This window comes from Pteronotus mesoamericanus, unplaced genomic scaffold, assembly GCF_021234165.1.
Source record: "Pteronotus mesoamericanus isolate MK-2021 breed Mesoamerican mustached bat unplaced genomic scaffold, CSHL_Meso_final contig_182, whole genome shotgun sequence".
Taxonomy (NCBI): domain Eukaryota; kingdom Metazoa; phylum Chordata; class Mammalia; order Chiroptera; family Mormoopidae; genus Pteronotus; species Pteronotus mesoamericanus.
The window spans coordinates 23,135,943-23,152,784 of record NW_026555078.1 but is presented as its reverse complement, the minus strand read 5'-3'; the positions used below and the strand labels follow the sequence as shown (position 1 = coordinate 23,152,784).

The window sequence follows — 16,842 nt, the reverse complement described above, 5'->3', positions numbered from 1 at the left end:
AATAGATTCTAGCCCTGAGTTTCAAACTCTCAACCAGCAGCAAAGTCAAGCTCTACCTAAAGCTGAAAAATACCTACTTACTCTCTTCCCTCCCTGCAAAGTCCTCCGTGGAATCTAAGGCTCCCGCTCCCATGGGCCAGCCCAGCTGCTCCCACAAGCTTGTGCGGTCGGGAGGGCACAGCACCTGCTCTCCATGCCCTGCCTTCCAGGGGAGTGCTCTGCCTGCTGGTCCCTGGCCCCACAGACACAACAGCCTTCACGCAACAGGCCTCTGGGGCTGGGAAATGCAGCCAATTGTCACTTTTTAAAGCATCACCCAGGAAAAGCCAGAGGCCTGAGCTGGAAAGAAAGGCCGCTGAGGACCGGCAATACCCTGTAGTTGGGGGCCTCGCACCCTATGTGGAGCTTATCTGGACTGAAGAGGAGACACAGCTAATGGGAAAAAAACAGCAGATCCCTGGTGGCCAGTTTTATGGCAGCTCGAGAGCCACAAATCCCTCCCCTTCCAGTGCCCTGGATGTTTGGCCCAGCGTTGTCATAGAAACTGCTCATGGCATCTGGATGGAGTCGAAGTCCCAGGTGAGGAGCAGTTCCTACTGCACACAAGCAGAGCCCAAGACTCAAAGCACCCATGAGCCTACACAGCAGAAGGAGAATTTGGGAAGATGCCTCCTCCCGTGTGCTCGGTGTCTCCTATCACGCAGACCAGCACTCTGGTTCTGGCCCAGTTCTTAGAGGCCATGTGGCTCTAAGACGGCTCCAGCAAAGGAGATGGGCTGAAACTGCTGGACACTCCCCTCCCATTCCTGCCCTAGGCTTCTCTGGGACTATTTCTTAATGCATCATTCCAGAAGCGGGGGTGGGTCACTTGGCAGAGAAGCGTACGCCAGCTCCACAGGCCCTTGGATGGAAGGCGGGCTCAGCACCGGGGCTTCTGGACCTGGGCCCAGTCTGCTGGGGCAGGGAGGGCTGGTCGTCCCCAGGGCGCCGGTCACATACTCACTTATCACACCCTTGAGTGCGCAGCTCAGAACAGACATCAGGATCACTCTCCAGGAGCGCCCCGGGTTTTCCTTTGTCCTGGTGCCTGTCTGGGCGACGGTGCCATCCTCAGCAGTGTGGGTAACCATTAGTCCCAGGACTCCGCTGGTCTTCAGCTAGTGGGCGGGCGGCTTCCATGTGTCCTGGGAAAAAAAGAGAAGGCATTCTTTAGCTGAAACTGTCCCCAGCTCCGAGCCACCAGGCCAGCCAGAGAAGCAGCCCCAAGGCAAACATCACAAGGCCCCGGCTCCAGGCTCAGCACCAGACACGCATCCTGCCCAGCCACCTGACCCTCTCCTGGAACCTGCCACCTCTTCCAGGCTGCCCTGTTCGCTCAGGTCTGGTTAATCCAGTGATGAGAGCCTGGGATCCACCCAAAGTCACATGTGGGGCCAGGACTTAGGGCTTCTTTCACCATGAGAGAATGTGTGCTCACTTATAATCTGCGAGGGGATGTACTTTTAGAGTCCGGCTCCATTCTCCTTTAGCTTCAAATTACACTCTCACTTTCACCCTGCAGTGGGTGCCTCTGTTCTCAAGGGCGGTCAAGAGCCTCACGGAGGGCAGGCAATGCAGGGCGTTTGTCTTAGCGTTTGGGGAGTTAAGAACAACACAGAAACACAAGCACACCAACCATATGCGCGAAAACCCTTTATCCGCAATCCCACTGCCCTGATATTTATTTCATCCTATTATTTTATCATTATTGTGGTTGAGGCCCTTCCTATTAGCATCAATAACTGACTACAAGCTGATTATGTAAATCTGACTTTATAACGTCCGTTGCCATGTACATACTTTAATAAATCCCCCAAACTTGACCATTTGATAGAAAGTCCCACATTTTTTGTTTTTACATGAAGGTGCTGAAGCTTCCCTGAAAACACTTTGAATACAGCGCCATTTGCACAAGTCCAAGGGCAGGCCCAGCATGGCCCTGTGGAAGGATGCACTGGTCGCTCGGAAGCTGAGAAGAGGATGTGACTGGGGGTGGGAGATGGCAGACAGGGTAGAGCACAGAGGGGTCACCTGGTGCTGACACCCACGGTCACCTTCCTCCTTCCACCGCCCCAGGCTCTCTGAGCAGCGGTGACTCCAGGTTTTGCCCCTTAAGCCGATGACTTGCAAGGCAGCAGCGGGGCTGAGAAGTTAAGGGCTGGCAAGCGTGCTGGCGGGCAGGGGGCGGGGACGGTGCACAGCCCTGAGGCAGAGGGCCCAGAGGGCACGGGGCTCCCACGCTCTGCCTGGCCCGTCCCTCCCCAGCTCCTGCAGAGACAGGAGCCTCCAACCCTGCCCCACCCGTCCGTCCTCCTCCCATCTCCCCACCTGCCCGATGGTGGGCGGGGTCACTGAGGCACATACCTACCACTCGAGAAAGGGTTTTAATGGGGCATGTTCGACACCCCCAGCACCAGGACAACCCTGTGGCCTGTAGAGTTAATCCACCCATGGGCACGAGCACCTCCCTTCCCTCGGCTCTAAACAGACCACATCAATAGCCCAAGTCCCAGGCAAAACAGAGAGAGAAACCAAAGCCCACATCCTGGCAGCACAGCCTGCCGGTCGCTGCAGTCAGCCTCGACAGCCCGTTGCTGGCCGAGGTACCACCCTGGCAGGTGAAGCCGCAGCAGTGAGGACAGCTCCCGAGCCAGCCTCTCGCGGTGCACCTCCTGCTTCCGGGTCTGCAGGCTCTCCCCCAGGGTGCCGGTACAGCAGGGGTCCCAGCCCCTCCGACACTCCCAACCCTCTGGGAGGAGGCCCGGGGCCTTCGGCTCCTCCGCGGACCGCAAGGCCTGAGAAAGAGGTTTTAAGAGTATATGAATGAATGTGTGAGAGCCCCGATAACAACTAACGTGCGGGCAGAACTTAGACCTCTTTAAGTGATACATCCTCTCTCCTGGTTCTCCCAGGACTCTGGCAGGGAGGGCAGGAATTACCACGCCCTCGCTCCCGTTTTAGAAATGAAAACACAGAGTCTCAGGATATTAAGAAATAAGGCCAAATCCACGCATGTGACACAAACCCTGGTCCTCGGGCTCCGGGATCCTCCCTGTCCCCACACAGCATTCCTTCAAACTGCTTCCTATGCAAACATCATTCTTAAGGCATGTGTCTGCACACACATACTTCATTGCATGTAATCAACTCAGTCCGTTCTATAAGTTGCTCATTTGTAAACATGGACAAAGCCGAGTCTGTCCATACAGTTTTTCCATCCATATGCCAGGTGTTGCTAGGAGTTTGAAGGAGCAAAGGCCAGCATGGTTTCAAGCCCTCTCTACCTGCCCCCCTCCACAGCCCATGCCCACTCCTCCAAGACCCTGCTCCCTCCTCATTCCTTTGACGGTGACACCATCTTCCATAGCCCCCCAGGTATTCCATCCGCAATGTTCCCACGGGCCTTTGAACGTCCTTCTGTTGAAACATATTACATGTCTGTTTCCCTCCACATAATGAATTCCTTGAGACCATGGGACTTCTGCTGGATGGATAGACAAGCAAGGAAGAGAAGGGTCCAGCTAAATTCTGGGGTGATTGCACCACCCAGTGATTTTAACCAAACACAGTGATGGCTGCGGGTCTTCTCCAATGTGCAGGCTACTGTCACGGAAGGGCCTTCTCCTCAAAGCACCAGGAACAGTGCTTTGCAGCCATCAGGGCTGTCTCTGCAGACGAGGAAAGGGAGAGTGCAGACTCACTCTCCTTTCTCCCTCCTCCAAGAGCCATCATCTGGAGTGAGAGGTGCAGACAGACGAGGTGGGGGCCTTGGGTCCAGACAAACCAGAAGACATGTCATAGAAGGAAGTCTGGGGCAGGCTCAGAGTGTCCCAGGCATCCCCAGAGACACGGCAGGCTCCCACGGGGGCAAGGGGCCAAGCTCGGGTGCAGGTCAGAGAATAATAATGCCTATTCTGTTACGTCTACAATGCGCTGGCGCTCTCAAAAGGCACATCCAGTTTTCATGCAAGTAGGATTCATTTCCCAAAGAGGTTTAATCGGCAGCTGCTGGCAGGAAATTCCTTCTGCGCCATTCACTCTCCTGCTCTATAACTATTTAGAGTAAGATGGGCTTGCAGGATTGAGTCTCTGCTTCTCTGACTAGAACCTAAACACCAAATCTACCCCACCCCTCTCCTCACCTCCCTGGCCCAGAACCTAAGACTGGACCAGGAAGCACACGAAACACTCCCTCCTCTCTCACTCTCCTCTTCCTTAACCCTCCCCAATCTCCTGCACCCCAGTCTCCCACAAAGGAAAAAGAGGATGCCCCTAAGGGCCACTGGAGAGTCCTCTGGTTACTCAAAGCCCCCTAATGCTTCCCATGTGACCCAGAACAAAGGCTTTTACTTGTCCTGTAGGAAGAAGAGCCCTGAACACAAGTGGATTTGGCAACTTCCCAAACCAAGGAGTGACCACGCTCAGCTGCAAATGCAATTGGAATTCCAAATCCTCCCAGGGGAAAGGCTGTGTCTCATCGGCTCCCCCTGGGGGGGCAAGGCGACCCAGGCCCTGGGGACTTGACTGGCACAGGGAAGGTGGGCAGAGATAGGGGATGAACGCCACTCGACCGTGCCTCTCTACTCGGGGCCTCCTCACTCAGGGCTTGGAATCCGGGTTTTCCTGCCTGCCGAACATCTCGCCACCAGCCTTCTGTCTCCCCTGGAGGCCACTCTCTCCTGTCACCCTCCTCTCCCTTTCTCTTCCCTATCCAGCCCACTCTACTCTACATGCCCCTCTCAATGCCTCCTCTGCACACACCCAGACAGCCCAGCCCCGATCCCATGGGGGGTGGTCTCTGGCCCCATGCCCCCTCCTCTCCCTCCCACCCCACCTCCTGGCACCGGGTAACGGCCGCCTGCTGCCTGCCTGAAAGGCTGGACAGCTGCTGGGCTCTCTAATTAGCTGCCTGGCCGCCGTCCCAGAGCGAGGCATGTGTTACTGTAAAGAACTGCCTCGCCTCCCCTTCATCAATAATCCCCTATGCAGATCCCATCAGGCGGCAGCTGAAGGGCCCGAGAATCCGAGTCACATGAGACCAACAAGGCTCCTCCTGCCAGCGGGAAAGGGACAAACAGTTGTCTCACAGTCTCACCGACAAAGTGACCAGACATCTATTTATCTGGGTCCTCCCTATTATTGCCACATCTGTGCGGTGTCCCATAGGTTACCCCACCACACCACGCTTTTGGAGCAACGGGGACTCCGTCCCTGTGTTCCCTCCCCAGTGGAGGACAAGCCAGGACCGCCCCAACAGCGTGACACCCAGAGCTCGACTTTTCACAGCTTTCTACAGCCAAGTCACCCCAGAGGTTTCTAAACAACCAGGACACCTAGTCCAAGAAGTCCTGTGGAGACTGGTTTGTTTATTCGAGGTATTGTATTCCAGTCATCAACAAATGTTTACCGAGTACCCGCTGAAGGTCAGGCTCTGTCCAGGGTGTGAACAAGACAACGTCCCTGCCCCCTTGGAGCTCACAGGCCGGTGGGCAGGCACACAATAGGTACGCCGGCCAATGCAAACTGTGGTTTCCAATGTTGGGCCACAAGGAAGGGGAAAGACCTGACAGAGGACGGAAAGAGGCTGGACGTTCGAGAGTGAGCTTTACACTTCTGTAAGGAGGTGCCATCTGGGCATAGATCCGAAAGATGGGAGGAGGCCCTGCAAAGAGCTTTGGGGAAAGCACTGCAGCCAGAGGGAACAGTCAGGGAAAGGGCCCCGCAGCAGGAAGAGCGAAGCAGGTTTGAGAAACAGCAAGGCCAGAGGAGCTGGAGGAGGTGTAATTAAGGGGTCAGACACATCCTACCCTTTATTGCAAAAGTCTTCTGGTGGTGCCCGCCATGCCAGCCAGGCCGGGGCAAAGCGCACCCCCCCCCACCCCGTCACCAAGTGAACGTGGCCAGTCAATGAAGATTCCCCCAGCAGGCAGGGGCTGGAAACTGCGGGTCCTAGTCGGCTTTTGTTTGGCACTGTGTTTATTAACAAATGAAGGGAAAGTGAGATTGTAAAACCGATGGCCTGTAATTTCCATCTGCTTCCGATCAAAAGAACTTAAGTAATTTTACCAGGCCCTCTCTGGCCTCGGTGTTTCACTTTAACAGGAAGGTAAATATTTCTTTTTACTCCAGCTAGTTTCTTGGCCTTCCTGTCACTTGCAATCAAGAAAATCCTGCCCTGGCTAGGCATCTCAGTTGGTTGGAGCATCATCCTGGGCACCAAAAGGTTACAGGTTCAATCCCTTTCCCCCTCCCCACTCCCCGGTTGGGGCATACAGGAGGCAGCCGATTGATGTCTCTCTCCTCCCCCACCCCACCCCTCTGAAATCAATAAACATATCTTTGGGTGAGGATTTTAAAAAAAGAAAACCTAGCTCTGGCTGGTGTGGCTCAGTGGACTGAGCACCGGCCTGCGAACCAGAGGGTCATTGGTTCGATTCCCAGGGTAGGGCACCTGCCTGGGTTATAGGCCAGGACTCCAGCCGGAGGCACGCAAGATGCAACCACACATTGATGTTTCTCTTTCTCTCTCTCTCTCTCTCTCCCCCTCCCTCCCTCCCTTCCCCTTTCTAAGAATAAATAAATAAAATCTTTAAAAAAAATAAAAAGAAAATCTTAACACATCAGGAACATACCTCATCGGTGTGAGGATCACACCTCTGAGCGCCACTTGCCTACCTCTGCCACTGTGAAAACTGCCCCTTGTAGACAGCAAAGTGCGGAACGAGAAGACAGGTCAGGCGCCTGGCAAGGCAGGTCGGCCTCAGCAAGGCGGCTACAGCTCTTGAGGCTGTCCCTTCTGGCTACTACCCTGGCTATAGTCATGTTCCCTTGACTGGCCAAGGATGACTCACCTGGCTCTCACCAGTGACCTAGCACACCTTGACTACCTTCTGTAAACAAGATACATGAAAACCAGTAGCCTAGAGACAAGGCACAAGCCAAGAACAGGTAGTGCACAAATAGTTTCTTTTTCTACGAACTCCCGAACTGCACTATCCAATTTGACAGCCACTACCTATGTGTGGCCATTTAAATTTTAATTAACTAGAAGCAAATAATAGGAAATATTCCATTCCTCAATTGCAGTAGCCAGAGTCCAGTGCTCTGTAGCCGACTGAGGTTGGTGTCTACCATATCGGACGGTGCAGATATAGAACATGCCCATCACTGCAGAAAGTTCTATTGGACTGCACTGCTCCAGAACTTACCAAGGGCGACCAGAAGGCTGCCAAACACGCAGACCTAAAGCTGAGCTCCATTTCCTTGCTCCTGGGAATCCTTTCCTTCTGAACAGACTCCCTGCCCTGCCTCTTCTTCACGCTCAGGCCACATTAACCAGGGCTGCCACTATGAGACGGAGGGTGGGTTAACCTCTGTTCCGTGAAAGTCACTGTCCACTGTCTGCAGAGTGGCTTACACCCAGAAGCGCAGGAGAGGGCCCTGACTCCTGGAGAAGGTGGCCAGCCACTGGGTCTCCGGCTGCAACTCAGGCGAGGGGTGCAGCCGGGAGTGTTCAAAACTCCAGGCCTTGTGTGGGCACCTTCCATGTGCCAGGCAGCTTTCTCACAGACCACCTCATCAGTCACCTGTACAGGTCTATGGGGCAGACAGTACCTCCCATTTGCTCAGGAGGCAAGAGAAGCCCGAAGAGGTTAGTGGGAGGGCCGGCACTTTCCCTCCTGACACCCTCATGAGAGATGTGGACATGTAGATGGGAACTAAGAGACTTAATTTACCCATGGTAACCGGATGCCTATAGTTGGCAATGGGTTCTCATGGCAGACAGTCTTACGTGAGCTTCCCCTTCCAGCCTCGATTCCACCCAGGGGCTGGGGAGAGCCACCTTCCAAAGGTCTGCCCATGAAGGCCCAGGTAACGAAAGACTCACTTGAGAACCCCAGGAAGGCCCCGGCACAGGTCAACCTGGGAAGGCGATAGTGGTCAGAACACAGGCGTGTAACATCTATTCTGGGTAAAGAGGGGAGAGGCATGATGGCAACTTTGTTTTAGAAAGCTATCTGGACCATGAGTTCCTTATCTTTGCACCCCTGTCCTGGATAACCCTTGACATACAGTAGAGGTTCAATATCTAAGTGTTGAATGGGGAAAAAAAGTGGGCCCTCAGAAAGTGGCGACGGGGCGCAGGGGGGTCCTGGCCAAGAGAAGCCTTAAGGGCCAGTGCAGTGGGTCAAAGGCTAAGGAAGGAGAGTTGTCCCAGGGCAACTGTGACAGATACTGACCCAACCAACGGCTCCTTTCCTTTAAGTAATGGCGCGGAGGAAAGGCCGGCAGACACTGGGCTGGACACCGATGGCAGCCAGGCCCTTGCAACGAGAGCCTTAGCCCAGAAACCGCGGCTCCTCACTCAGCCTCTCACTGGATGGCTCCATCTAGCTCTAAAGTATTGAACCTCGCGACATACTCAAAATATGGCTTCAAATAGCACTTAGGCAAGAGTAATTAAAGGGAATGTTATCTCACTCAGTTTCTCATTAGCCACATAATTAGACTGCTGAAAATAATTAACATTCCTTTTGACAAAGGAAACAGAGGCCCCATTCCATTCACTAGGACAGCCTCAAACCTAGGCAAGGCCGAGAACTCGTCACCTCCCAGTCCTGTGCAGGACAGAGTCAGCATCAGGTAACCCAGGGCCGGAGGCAAGACCAGCACTGGGCTGTGCTCTGGGGCGGGCTGATGCACACGGTGTCCTGATACAGGTAACAACAGCACACTTGTACACAGTCGGAAAAAAGGAACTTGAAGGAAATGCATGATGGTTTCTAGATGGCAGGCCAAGGGCGTATGCCTGCCTTCTCAAAGGCCCTAGAAAATGACGAAAAAGGCATTTTCTAGAAAGGATAAATCCATTACAGTTTTTTAAAACAAGAAGGAATTATGTGGATTCCTTGAAAATGGAAGGCAGATGGGAATAAATGTGGAGAAAGCACAACCCCAGAGAATAAAATGAGAACGATAATAATGATAGACGCTTTTACAGCACATGTATATGCCAGACGTTTTTCTAAGAACTTTCGCACATATTATCTCATTTAACCCTCACAAAAACCCTTTGAGATAGGGACTATTATTATCCCCACTTCATAAATAAGCCCCTGAGTTATACAGCTTTCTAAAAGCACAGTGCTAAGTGTCAGGTCTAGGATTCGAACGGAAGCAGTGCAGCTGGGGATTCGACGCTCCATCAGACGTGCCGCTCTGGGGTCTCCAATGTCGGAGCCGGCATTTTGGGGGCCCAGGAGAAGCCCTGAGTGGATTTAGAGCATCCAGGCAAGTGGGTCCCTGCCCACCTCTCTACCCATGCTTGTGCCCTGGACACTAGGGTAGGGAGGCAAGGGAGGGGACACAGAGATCAGCTCCTGCCAGTCCCCAGCAGGCATGTCCTACCCTGCGGCCACAGCCAGTGGCGGCTGGCTCTGGAGCACAGAATCCACACTCTCAGCGAGGGGCACAGAACCCAGACTCACCAAACATCTGACAAAAACCAAACCGCACAAGCAGCACCAAATCTAAGAACAGAAGTTCTAGCTAGAGGACAAAATTAAGTACTATTAATATCCTCTGTGGAGCAAGAGGGGCTACTAAATCCATCACACAAAGCAAGGCTGCTAGCAGAAAACCATTAAAGATGTTAGCAATGGAGAAAATACATAGCAGTTAACTGGTTATCTCTGGATCAAAAACAGGATGACTTCATTAAAATTTTTCTTCACATATTTCTATTTTTCTAAACTCCCTATGTTGAACATACATGACTTTTAAAATTGGAAAAGTTTCTTTATTTTAAATGTCTGGCCCAAGTTAGGTGCTTGATAAGACGTGGTTGTAAAGTAGTTATTTTGCAAAGCAAAAGGGTGTAGATTCTGACCCCACCACAGCCCTTTGCTTTGTCCAGGTTGGCCCTTGCCTCAGACCGTCCACGCTCCCATCTCTGCATACACGGTTCCCTTTCTGGAAGGCCCTGTCTCTCCTCTCTGTTTACCCACTTATGCCTGCCCTTCAATGCCCACGCAAAGATCAGCCTCATGAAGGAAAGGTCCCTGCATCCTGCTTAACCCCCCCAACCCCCTCCCCAAACTCTGAGGCGCACCTACTTCTCCAGGGTCATGGGACGGCTCTGGTAGAGCTGTCTGATGGGGTCACAGTACTGATAACACTCGTGCCCTTTACCTTTCCGTGAGTCCAAGTCTTATCTCCCCAGCTCTATGGCAGGCTCCTAGAAGACACCAAGAAGGCACTAGCCTTCTCTTTATAGCCGCCTGTGCCCAAATAAAGCTGAGAAGCTTTTGCGAGAACAATCTCATATGTCAGTTGAGTGAATGACAAATGAACTTCCGTTCCTGGTGGGAGTAGGAAGAGGAAAACTACTGTGGAAGCGATTATTCGACAGGGTTGGGCCCATTGCAGCAAATGGGCGAGGCCCGAAATGGCCCACCTGGTCCCGGACAGCTGCGCACTCCCATACGCGTGGGATCCAGAAATACCTGCAAACCCAGAGGGGAAGATTGCTAAACCTAGAGGTGAAATATGGATGGAGAGCCGGATATTTCTATGTTCTTAAGGTATCTCCCCACAGGCTTTTTATAAGTAGTGAGGGAAACCAGTAAGTACACAGTGAAAAAACTGGACAACACCTTGCCTGAGTGATCCAACTTCACACATAAAGGGCAGATGGACATCCAGTGCCTCTGGATATAATATACTGAAAAGGACACACATCACCCTTGTATATCCCAGCCGGGAATGTGTAAATCAGAGTCTAAACATGTGGCAACATCACACAAATCCAAAGAGAAAAACATTTTTTTTTAAGGGGGAAGAAGGAGGCTATATCCTTCAACAATGTCAGTGTCATGGAAGACAAAGGAAGTCTGAAGAACTGTTCTAGATGAAAGGAGGTTAAAGAAACACGACAACCACACGCAGTTTGGGCCCCCCAACCAGACCCTGTACTGAGAGAAAAATGCCGTAAAGGACATGATCGGTCACTTGGCAAACCTGACATACAACCAGCAGACTAGATAAAGCATCCTATAGTGTTCTATTTGTTGAAGGTCATAAAGTCATATAAAACAATGTGCTGCCCTAGCTGGTGTGGCTCAGTGGATTGAGTGCCAGTCTGCGAACCAAAAGGTCGCAGGTTCATTTCCCAGCCAGGGCGCATGCCTGGGTTGCAGGCCAGGTCCCCAGTAGGGGGCGCGCAAGAGGCAACTACACACTGATGTTTCTTCTCTCCCTTCCTTCCCCTTTCTCTAAAAATAAATAAATAAAATCTGTAAAAACAAAACAAAACAATGTTCTTATTCTTAGGAAATCCACACTAAAATATTTTAGAGTCAAAGGGCCATGATGGAGACAACTTTTAAATGGTTCAGGAGAGAGAGAGAGAAAGAGAGAGAGAGAGAGGAGAAACAAATGATAAAGTGAATGAGGCAAAATGTTAAAAAGAGTGAATATAGACAAAGAGTATATGGGTATTTTGTACTATTCTGGCCACTTTTCTGTAAGTTTGAAATTAATTTCAAAAAAAAAGTTTGGAGGGAAACAAAACGAAAGGGCCTTCCATTAGACAGGGGTGGGGTGAGGGTGGAGCAGACACAGAGGGTGAATCTGGGAAGGACACTGGTCATCACATGTCTGCGCTGGACTCAAAAATTCCAACTCCACCAAAATGTCCCTCATGGACACATTTCCTCTCCCAGTCTGGCCCTCCTCTGTTCTTACTTCTTCATCGATTTACTCCTTCCTCTCCCAAGATCAGCAGTCTCCTAGGAGGCCTCCCCACGAATACCAGAGGACAGGACTGATGAACGTTTTGGGTGTATTTTTAGATATAGTTAATATTTTCTAGAAATGTTTTGACATCTGTTTTGTCCACAAGCCCATAATAATGAGGCAATTATATTTATTAAGCCTTCTGGGTTTTATAAGGTTTTTTATTCCCCCGTCCCTCCAGTTTTGCGGCTACTACGACTCACACAGCCTCCTTCCAGGCCTTTAGGCCACGTTCCTCCTCTCGGAGGTCTCACGCAGCCTCTCTAGGCTGGATGCCCCATTCCCCACACTGCCACCACCATCTCCAGTGTAACCCTAAGTAACCCCCCTCCTGCACCCCCCCCCCCACGGGCACAGCCTCCCTCCCCAGGTTCCCCGTCGGTCACAGCTGGCTGTGGTCACTTTAAATAACTCCCAGCCAGCCAGAGTCTCTTTAAGCAGCCTCACTGCGGGCTAAAGGGAATCGAGCAAGCCATCATACTGTACAAATTCATTTCCTTATTAATTCAGAGATCCTTACATGCACTGTTCATGCGCAGACTAGGCGATGCCAAGTAGGTTGGATATGAAAACAGAAGCACAACAGTGGGGCTGGTTATTTTTACCGCACTGGACATATAAAATACCAGACCTTCGGCTGCAGTATCAAACAGCAGAATGCTAATAATAATAACTTACATTCTGACAGTGCTTTCTACTCGAGTCCTTTCATCTCACAATTCACGCATTCATTCACATGCTCACTAAGTAATTAGCATGTGTCATGCCACCAGGCACACGCAAGGACCCCACAGGCAAAGACCCAAGCCCTGGCCACAGGAGGCTACGTTCTAAGTGCTCCTGGATTGTCCAACTGACCCACTGGACATGTGCTCCGGGTACCACCCATATGGGACACCAGAGAAAACTATTTCAAAGATGAGGAAAGTAAGAGAGAACCAAAAAGAGGTTCTTAGGGCTTCATGGCACACGTAAATTCTGTTGTTTCTAAAACCATCACTTTCGATTATAACCCAGAACCATTATTGCTATTTTAATTACCTATGGGGCCTTAACCTGGTCTGCGCTGACGGCCTCTAAAAGTTGTCACCCATCCCAAGAGTAAGCAGAGGTTGCAATGCTAAACGCCAACAAGCAGGCAACTCAAATTAGTGAAGGGCTATTAAGAAAGCAGGAGTGACAGGACTGCGTGAGGGTTTCACGGGGAGGGGGCGAGAGAGCAGGCAGCGGAGGGCGGCACCCTGACCTCTGGCTCGGGCAATGGTGGTGTCCCTCCCCGAGGGGACCCGCGCTGATGAGCTGCTGTTTTTCAGGCGCTCTATGTCCGGGAGGCCACGGGAGCCCAGGCTGGGGCAGGCCTGGGGCCCCCGCGGGATGGAGCAGCCCAGAGCAGAACAACGTGCTGGGGAGAAGGTGGGAGGGGTGGCATCCAGGGCTGGCAGAGGGCACGGCGTGAAAGGGCCCGAGGAAGGGCCGGGGAGGCAGAAGGGCACCCAGGAGAGGACCCTGTTAGGAAAGAAGGGGCAGGAGAGTGTGGGGCGGTGGTCAACTGTAGAGGCCCGGCCGACAGGGAGCACAGGGGTCACCGGGGGCCATCCAGGAAGGAGTCGCTGCAAAGGGAGGTGGCTGAGACTGTGTATCGATGACTCTTGAGAAATTTTCTTGTGAAGCAAAGGAGGGAGAAAGCTGCCAGAGAACAGAGACGAGAAGGTGTCCTTTCTCCCTCCCTCCCTTCTTTCCTTGGTAAGAGAGACCTGAGGATGTTTAAATGCTAAGAAAAACCACAGTGAGGGAGGGCTTGAGGATGGGACATATATTACAGGGCACGCACGGATGCTCTGGCTGTCCTGAGGTCATGGAGCGGAACTCAAGGAGCCACAATCCTGAAGGCCAGCAGGACACGTGTCATTAAATCCCCTTTACAAATCGGGGGCGGGGGGAACCTCACCTGCGGAGTTGAGGTGACACAAATACTCAGGCACTACAGCCCAGACCGAGGACACAGGTCTCCCAGTTCCTAGCTCTGGTCCTTCTTCCAGACCTGTAGTCCTAAATGGGGCCGCCCCCGGGGTGGGCGAACCCTCTCTCAGCACCACAGTGGGTAGGGAGTGCGACAGGTACTGTCGGGTGTCCTACAGTTCCCACAACAGGCACAAAAGAACTCTCTCACACAACTTTAGAAGGGCCCACTGGACATTCCAAGGCGAAAGGCCCATCCGTAATCATCTGCATCTAGAACCAAACTCTCTTCTTCAAATAAACACAGAGGGTTTTTTTTTTTTGCCTAGTTTTAACATGTACTGAGTTGTCCGGAAAGGCCATTAGAGCAGAGGTCCCCAGCCTCCCAGCGCGGACTAGTATCGGTCCAGGCCTCTTAGGAACCGGGTCGCACGGCCGCGGGTGAGCGTGAATGTAATGCGCTTGAATCATCCTCAAATCACCGCCCCCCAATCTCAGTCCAGGGAAAAATTGTCCCACAGAACTGGTCCCTGGTGCCAAAAAGGCTGGGGGCTGCTGCATTAGAACACAAATGGAGGGGATACTGTACTTTATGGTCTTTGGAAGTTTACCGAGAGTGGTTCACCCTTTCAGATAATCAGGTCGACTTCAGCAGCATCTCCGCTGATGCTCGAGGCTCCCACACAATGCACCTGGACTGTGGGGGTGTTTGTGGCTGCTGCATTCTCAGTGATTCTATGTACAGGTTCAAGCATCTGACTTCTTCCTTCCGTCTTCCGTGTAGCCATGTTCAAGCAAACGTGATACTGTATCATAACTAACTTGTTCTTTATTTCTCTCTTCTTTTACAGTTAAGGCATTTTACTGATGTTTTTAAACTTACGTAAGTAGGTAGATCATATTATCTATGAATTCTATTCAAGGTATTTAGGAGACATTACAAATATTTGCTAAATAAAAGGAGGGACACCATTCCACATCATGTGCACCTAGAAGCAAGAGAAACTACGGTGCTGAGGGAAATGCAGGAGTGAGCAGAATCCGGGGGGGCCATCGAGTGCTCAATCCCACCGAAGAAATTCAATGGTCATTTACAGATTGCTTACATGAAGCTTGTGGGTGATGGGTATACTGACACTATGGTAAATATGTGGGGTTTACGAAAACTATTCACATGGGCACCTTTGGGAAATTTCATTTCTATGATTAATTTAAATTATCCGCCATCTCAGCATTTTCCAGCGTAATGACAAGAGGTAAAAGACCACAAGTCAATCTGCATGGGCCAGGGAAATGATAAATGGTTTAACGTCCAGTGGCGAAGATGAGCTTAGAAGTCAAAGCAATAGGTGCCAGGCTTGGTCTGGGGAATATCTTCTTAATGGATGAGAAGATGAGTAAACAGTTTGTAAGAGGATGCTTATGGAAATGTATTTATGGAAAATGCTATAGCATGAGGAATAGTGGACAGGCAAAGGGATAGAGAAATGATCTCAGAGGACCTCCCATAGGTTAAAAGGCAAGCCAGAGACTCCAAGAGGGGCTGGTTATTTAACAGTGCGGTGGGGGGGCGGGGGGGGCGGGGTCGCGGGATAGCGGGATAAGGAGGCATAAATTCCCATGGGTGTGCATCACTGCTAATCAGGGACCCAGGAAAAAAAAAGACTGTGTCCTTCAATCAAGAGGAGATAGCTAACTGACTCAGGTGTCCTCCCCGACCTGAGGGTGCGGGCGCCTGGGGAGAAAGGAAGAAGCAGCCTGCTGGCTTGGGGTGCTAATGGGATGCCCCGGACCAGCTCTTGGAGTGAGCTCTTCCAGTAACACTCGCCACTCCTCTCCTCTCCTCTCCTCTCAATTTTCTCATCAAAAAATGAATAGAAGACTTTAGATTCCATCATTGTATATTTTTCTATTGTTTTCATATTTCCCTGGTGCATTTGTACATTTAAAAAAGTTTTTTTAAACATCAGATCAAAGCAGCTGTGGGAATTTAACAAGCAGATAGACTCTCAAATGGGTGGCTGCATCACTTCCCCCAAGTAGGCGGAGGAACCAGGGTCACCGGGGCCCCAAAGACATGCCCACTCGTAGGAAGTGTATCCAGGAACCAGTTCACAAGTCCCTCGGGGGAGCTGACTCAGCGAAGGGGCCAACAGCCCCCCAACCATGCTACAGTGAAGTAGGAACACCCCAGCTGGGACTTCCCACGCCGAGGGCGTGCCAGTTCATCTCAGAGACAGGAGGAGGCCCTGGGGACAGGAAAAGCCTTCTAGGTTTAGGAGTCATGCACGGCCAGGACAGACTAGGGTGAGGCAACAGAGGCATTCGCCTCAGGCACAAAATTTAAATTTAAGGTGTACCAAAAAAAAAAAAAAAGAAGCAGCTTATTGCATTACACGTTACTGTAATGCACTATTTCACAAAATCAAATTGGTAAACTAAGGCCCAGGCTGTAGTTATACTGTACCCAGGGCCAGGATTAGGGCCAGGCCAATGAGGCAGAGCCGGATGAGGTTCTGTGATGTTGGAAGAGTCCCACATAACAAAGCCCTGACCCATTCCCGGGGCCAATAACAGCTCAGTGGAGAAACACCACATAGCACCACAATCCCTTATCCAAAACCCTTGGAATTCAGGGCTGAAAAAAATGTTAAGAAGGTAATGTAGAGCAGATCCCATAGACTACATAGTCCTACAGCGGAGTCTGGGGTAGCGCCTCGCATCAAACTCATGGACATTTCTGCAGCCGCATCTACGACCTGTCACGCTGCGCAGAACCAACCACCAGGGGCCTCGTGTTAGGTCAGGTTTTGCCATCACACGTGTTACAGAAGTTTTCAGTTTTATCATGTCTTGGATTGTGAAACTATAGATAGAGAAGTATGAGTCCCGATAACACTCCATTAGCTTTCTTATTAAAAAAAAAAAAGGCAGCAGATTGGACCCAAAATTTTTGTTATAAACATATGCAGAAAAGACCACTGCAAAGTCCTCACCAGTGAGCCCCCAGAAGAATGCGGTTTCTAAAAGCTGATCAGGCCCAGAGCA

The 16,842-nt window shown here is 51.4% G+C and overlaps 1 protein-coding gene across 5 annotated transcripts in view; it reads right to left on the bottom strand.

The window, feature by feature from the left end:
- The window catches only part of TMEM229B (transmembrane protein 229B), a 38,072-nt gene that overhangs the window by 11,766 nt on the left and 9,464 nt on the right, over positions 1 to 16,842 (bottom strand). For 2 of the 5 annotated variants that reach the window (XM_054567398.1, XM_054567399.1), the window contains exon 2: positions 1,004 to 1,184. Coding sequence is in view for 1 of the 5 variants with exons in the window: in XM_054567400.1 (XP_054423375.1) it covers positions 1,011 to 1,130 (120 nt within the window). In the remaining 4 variants the exon portion in view is untranslated. Of the gene's footprint in view, positions 1 to 1,003; positions 1,388 to 16,842 lie in introns of those variants that run through there. The other 3 variants (XM_054567400.1, XM_054567397.1, XM_054567396.1) reach the window with 3 other exon arrangements.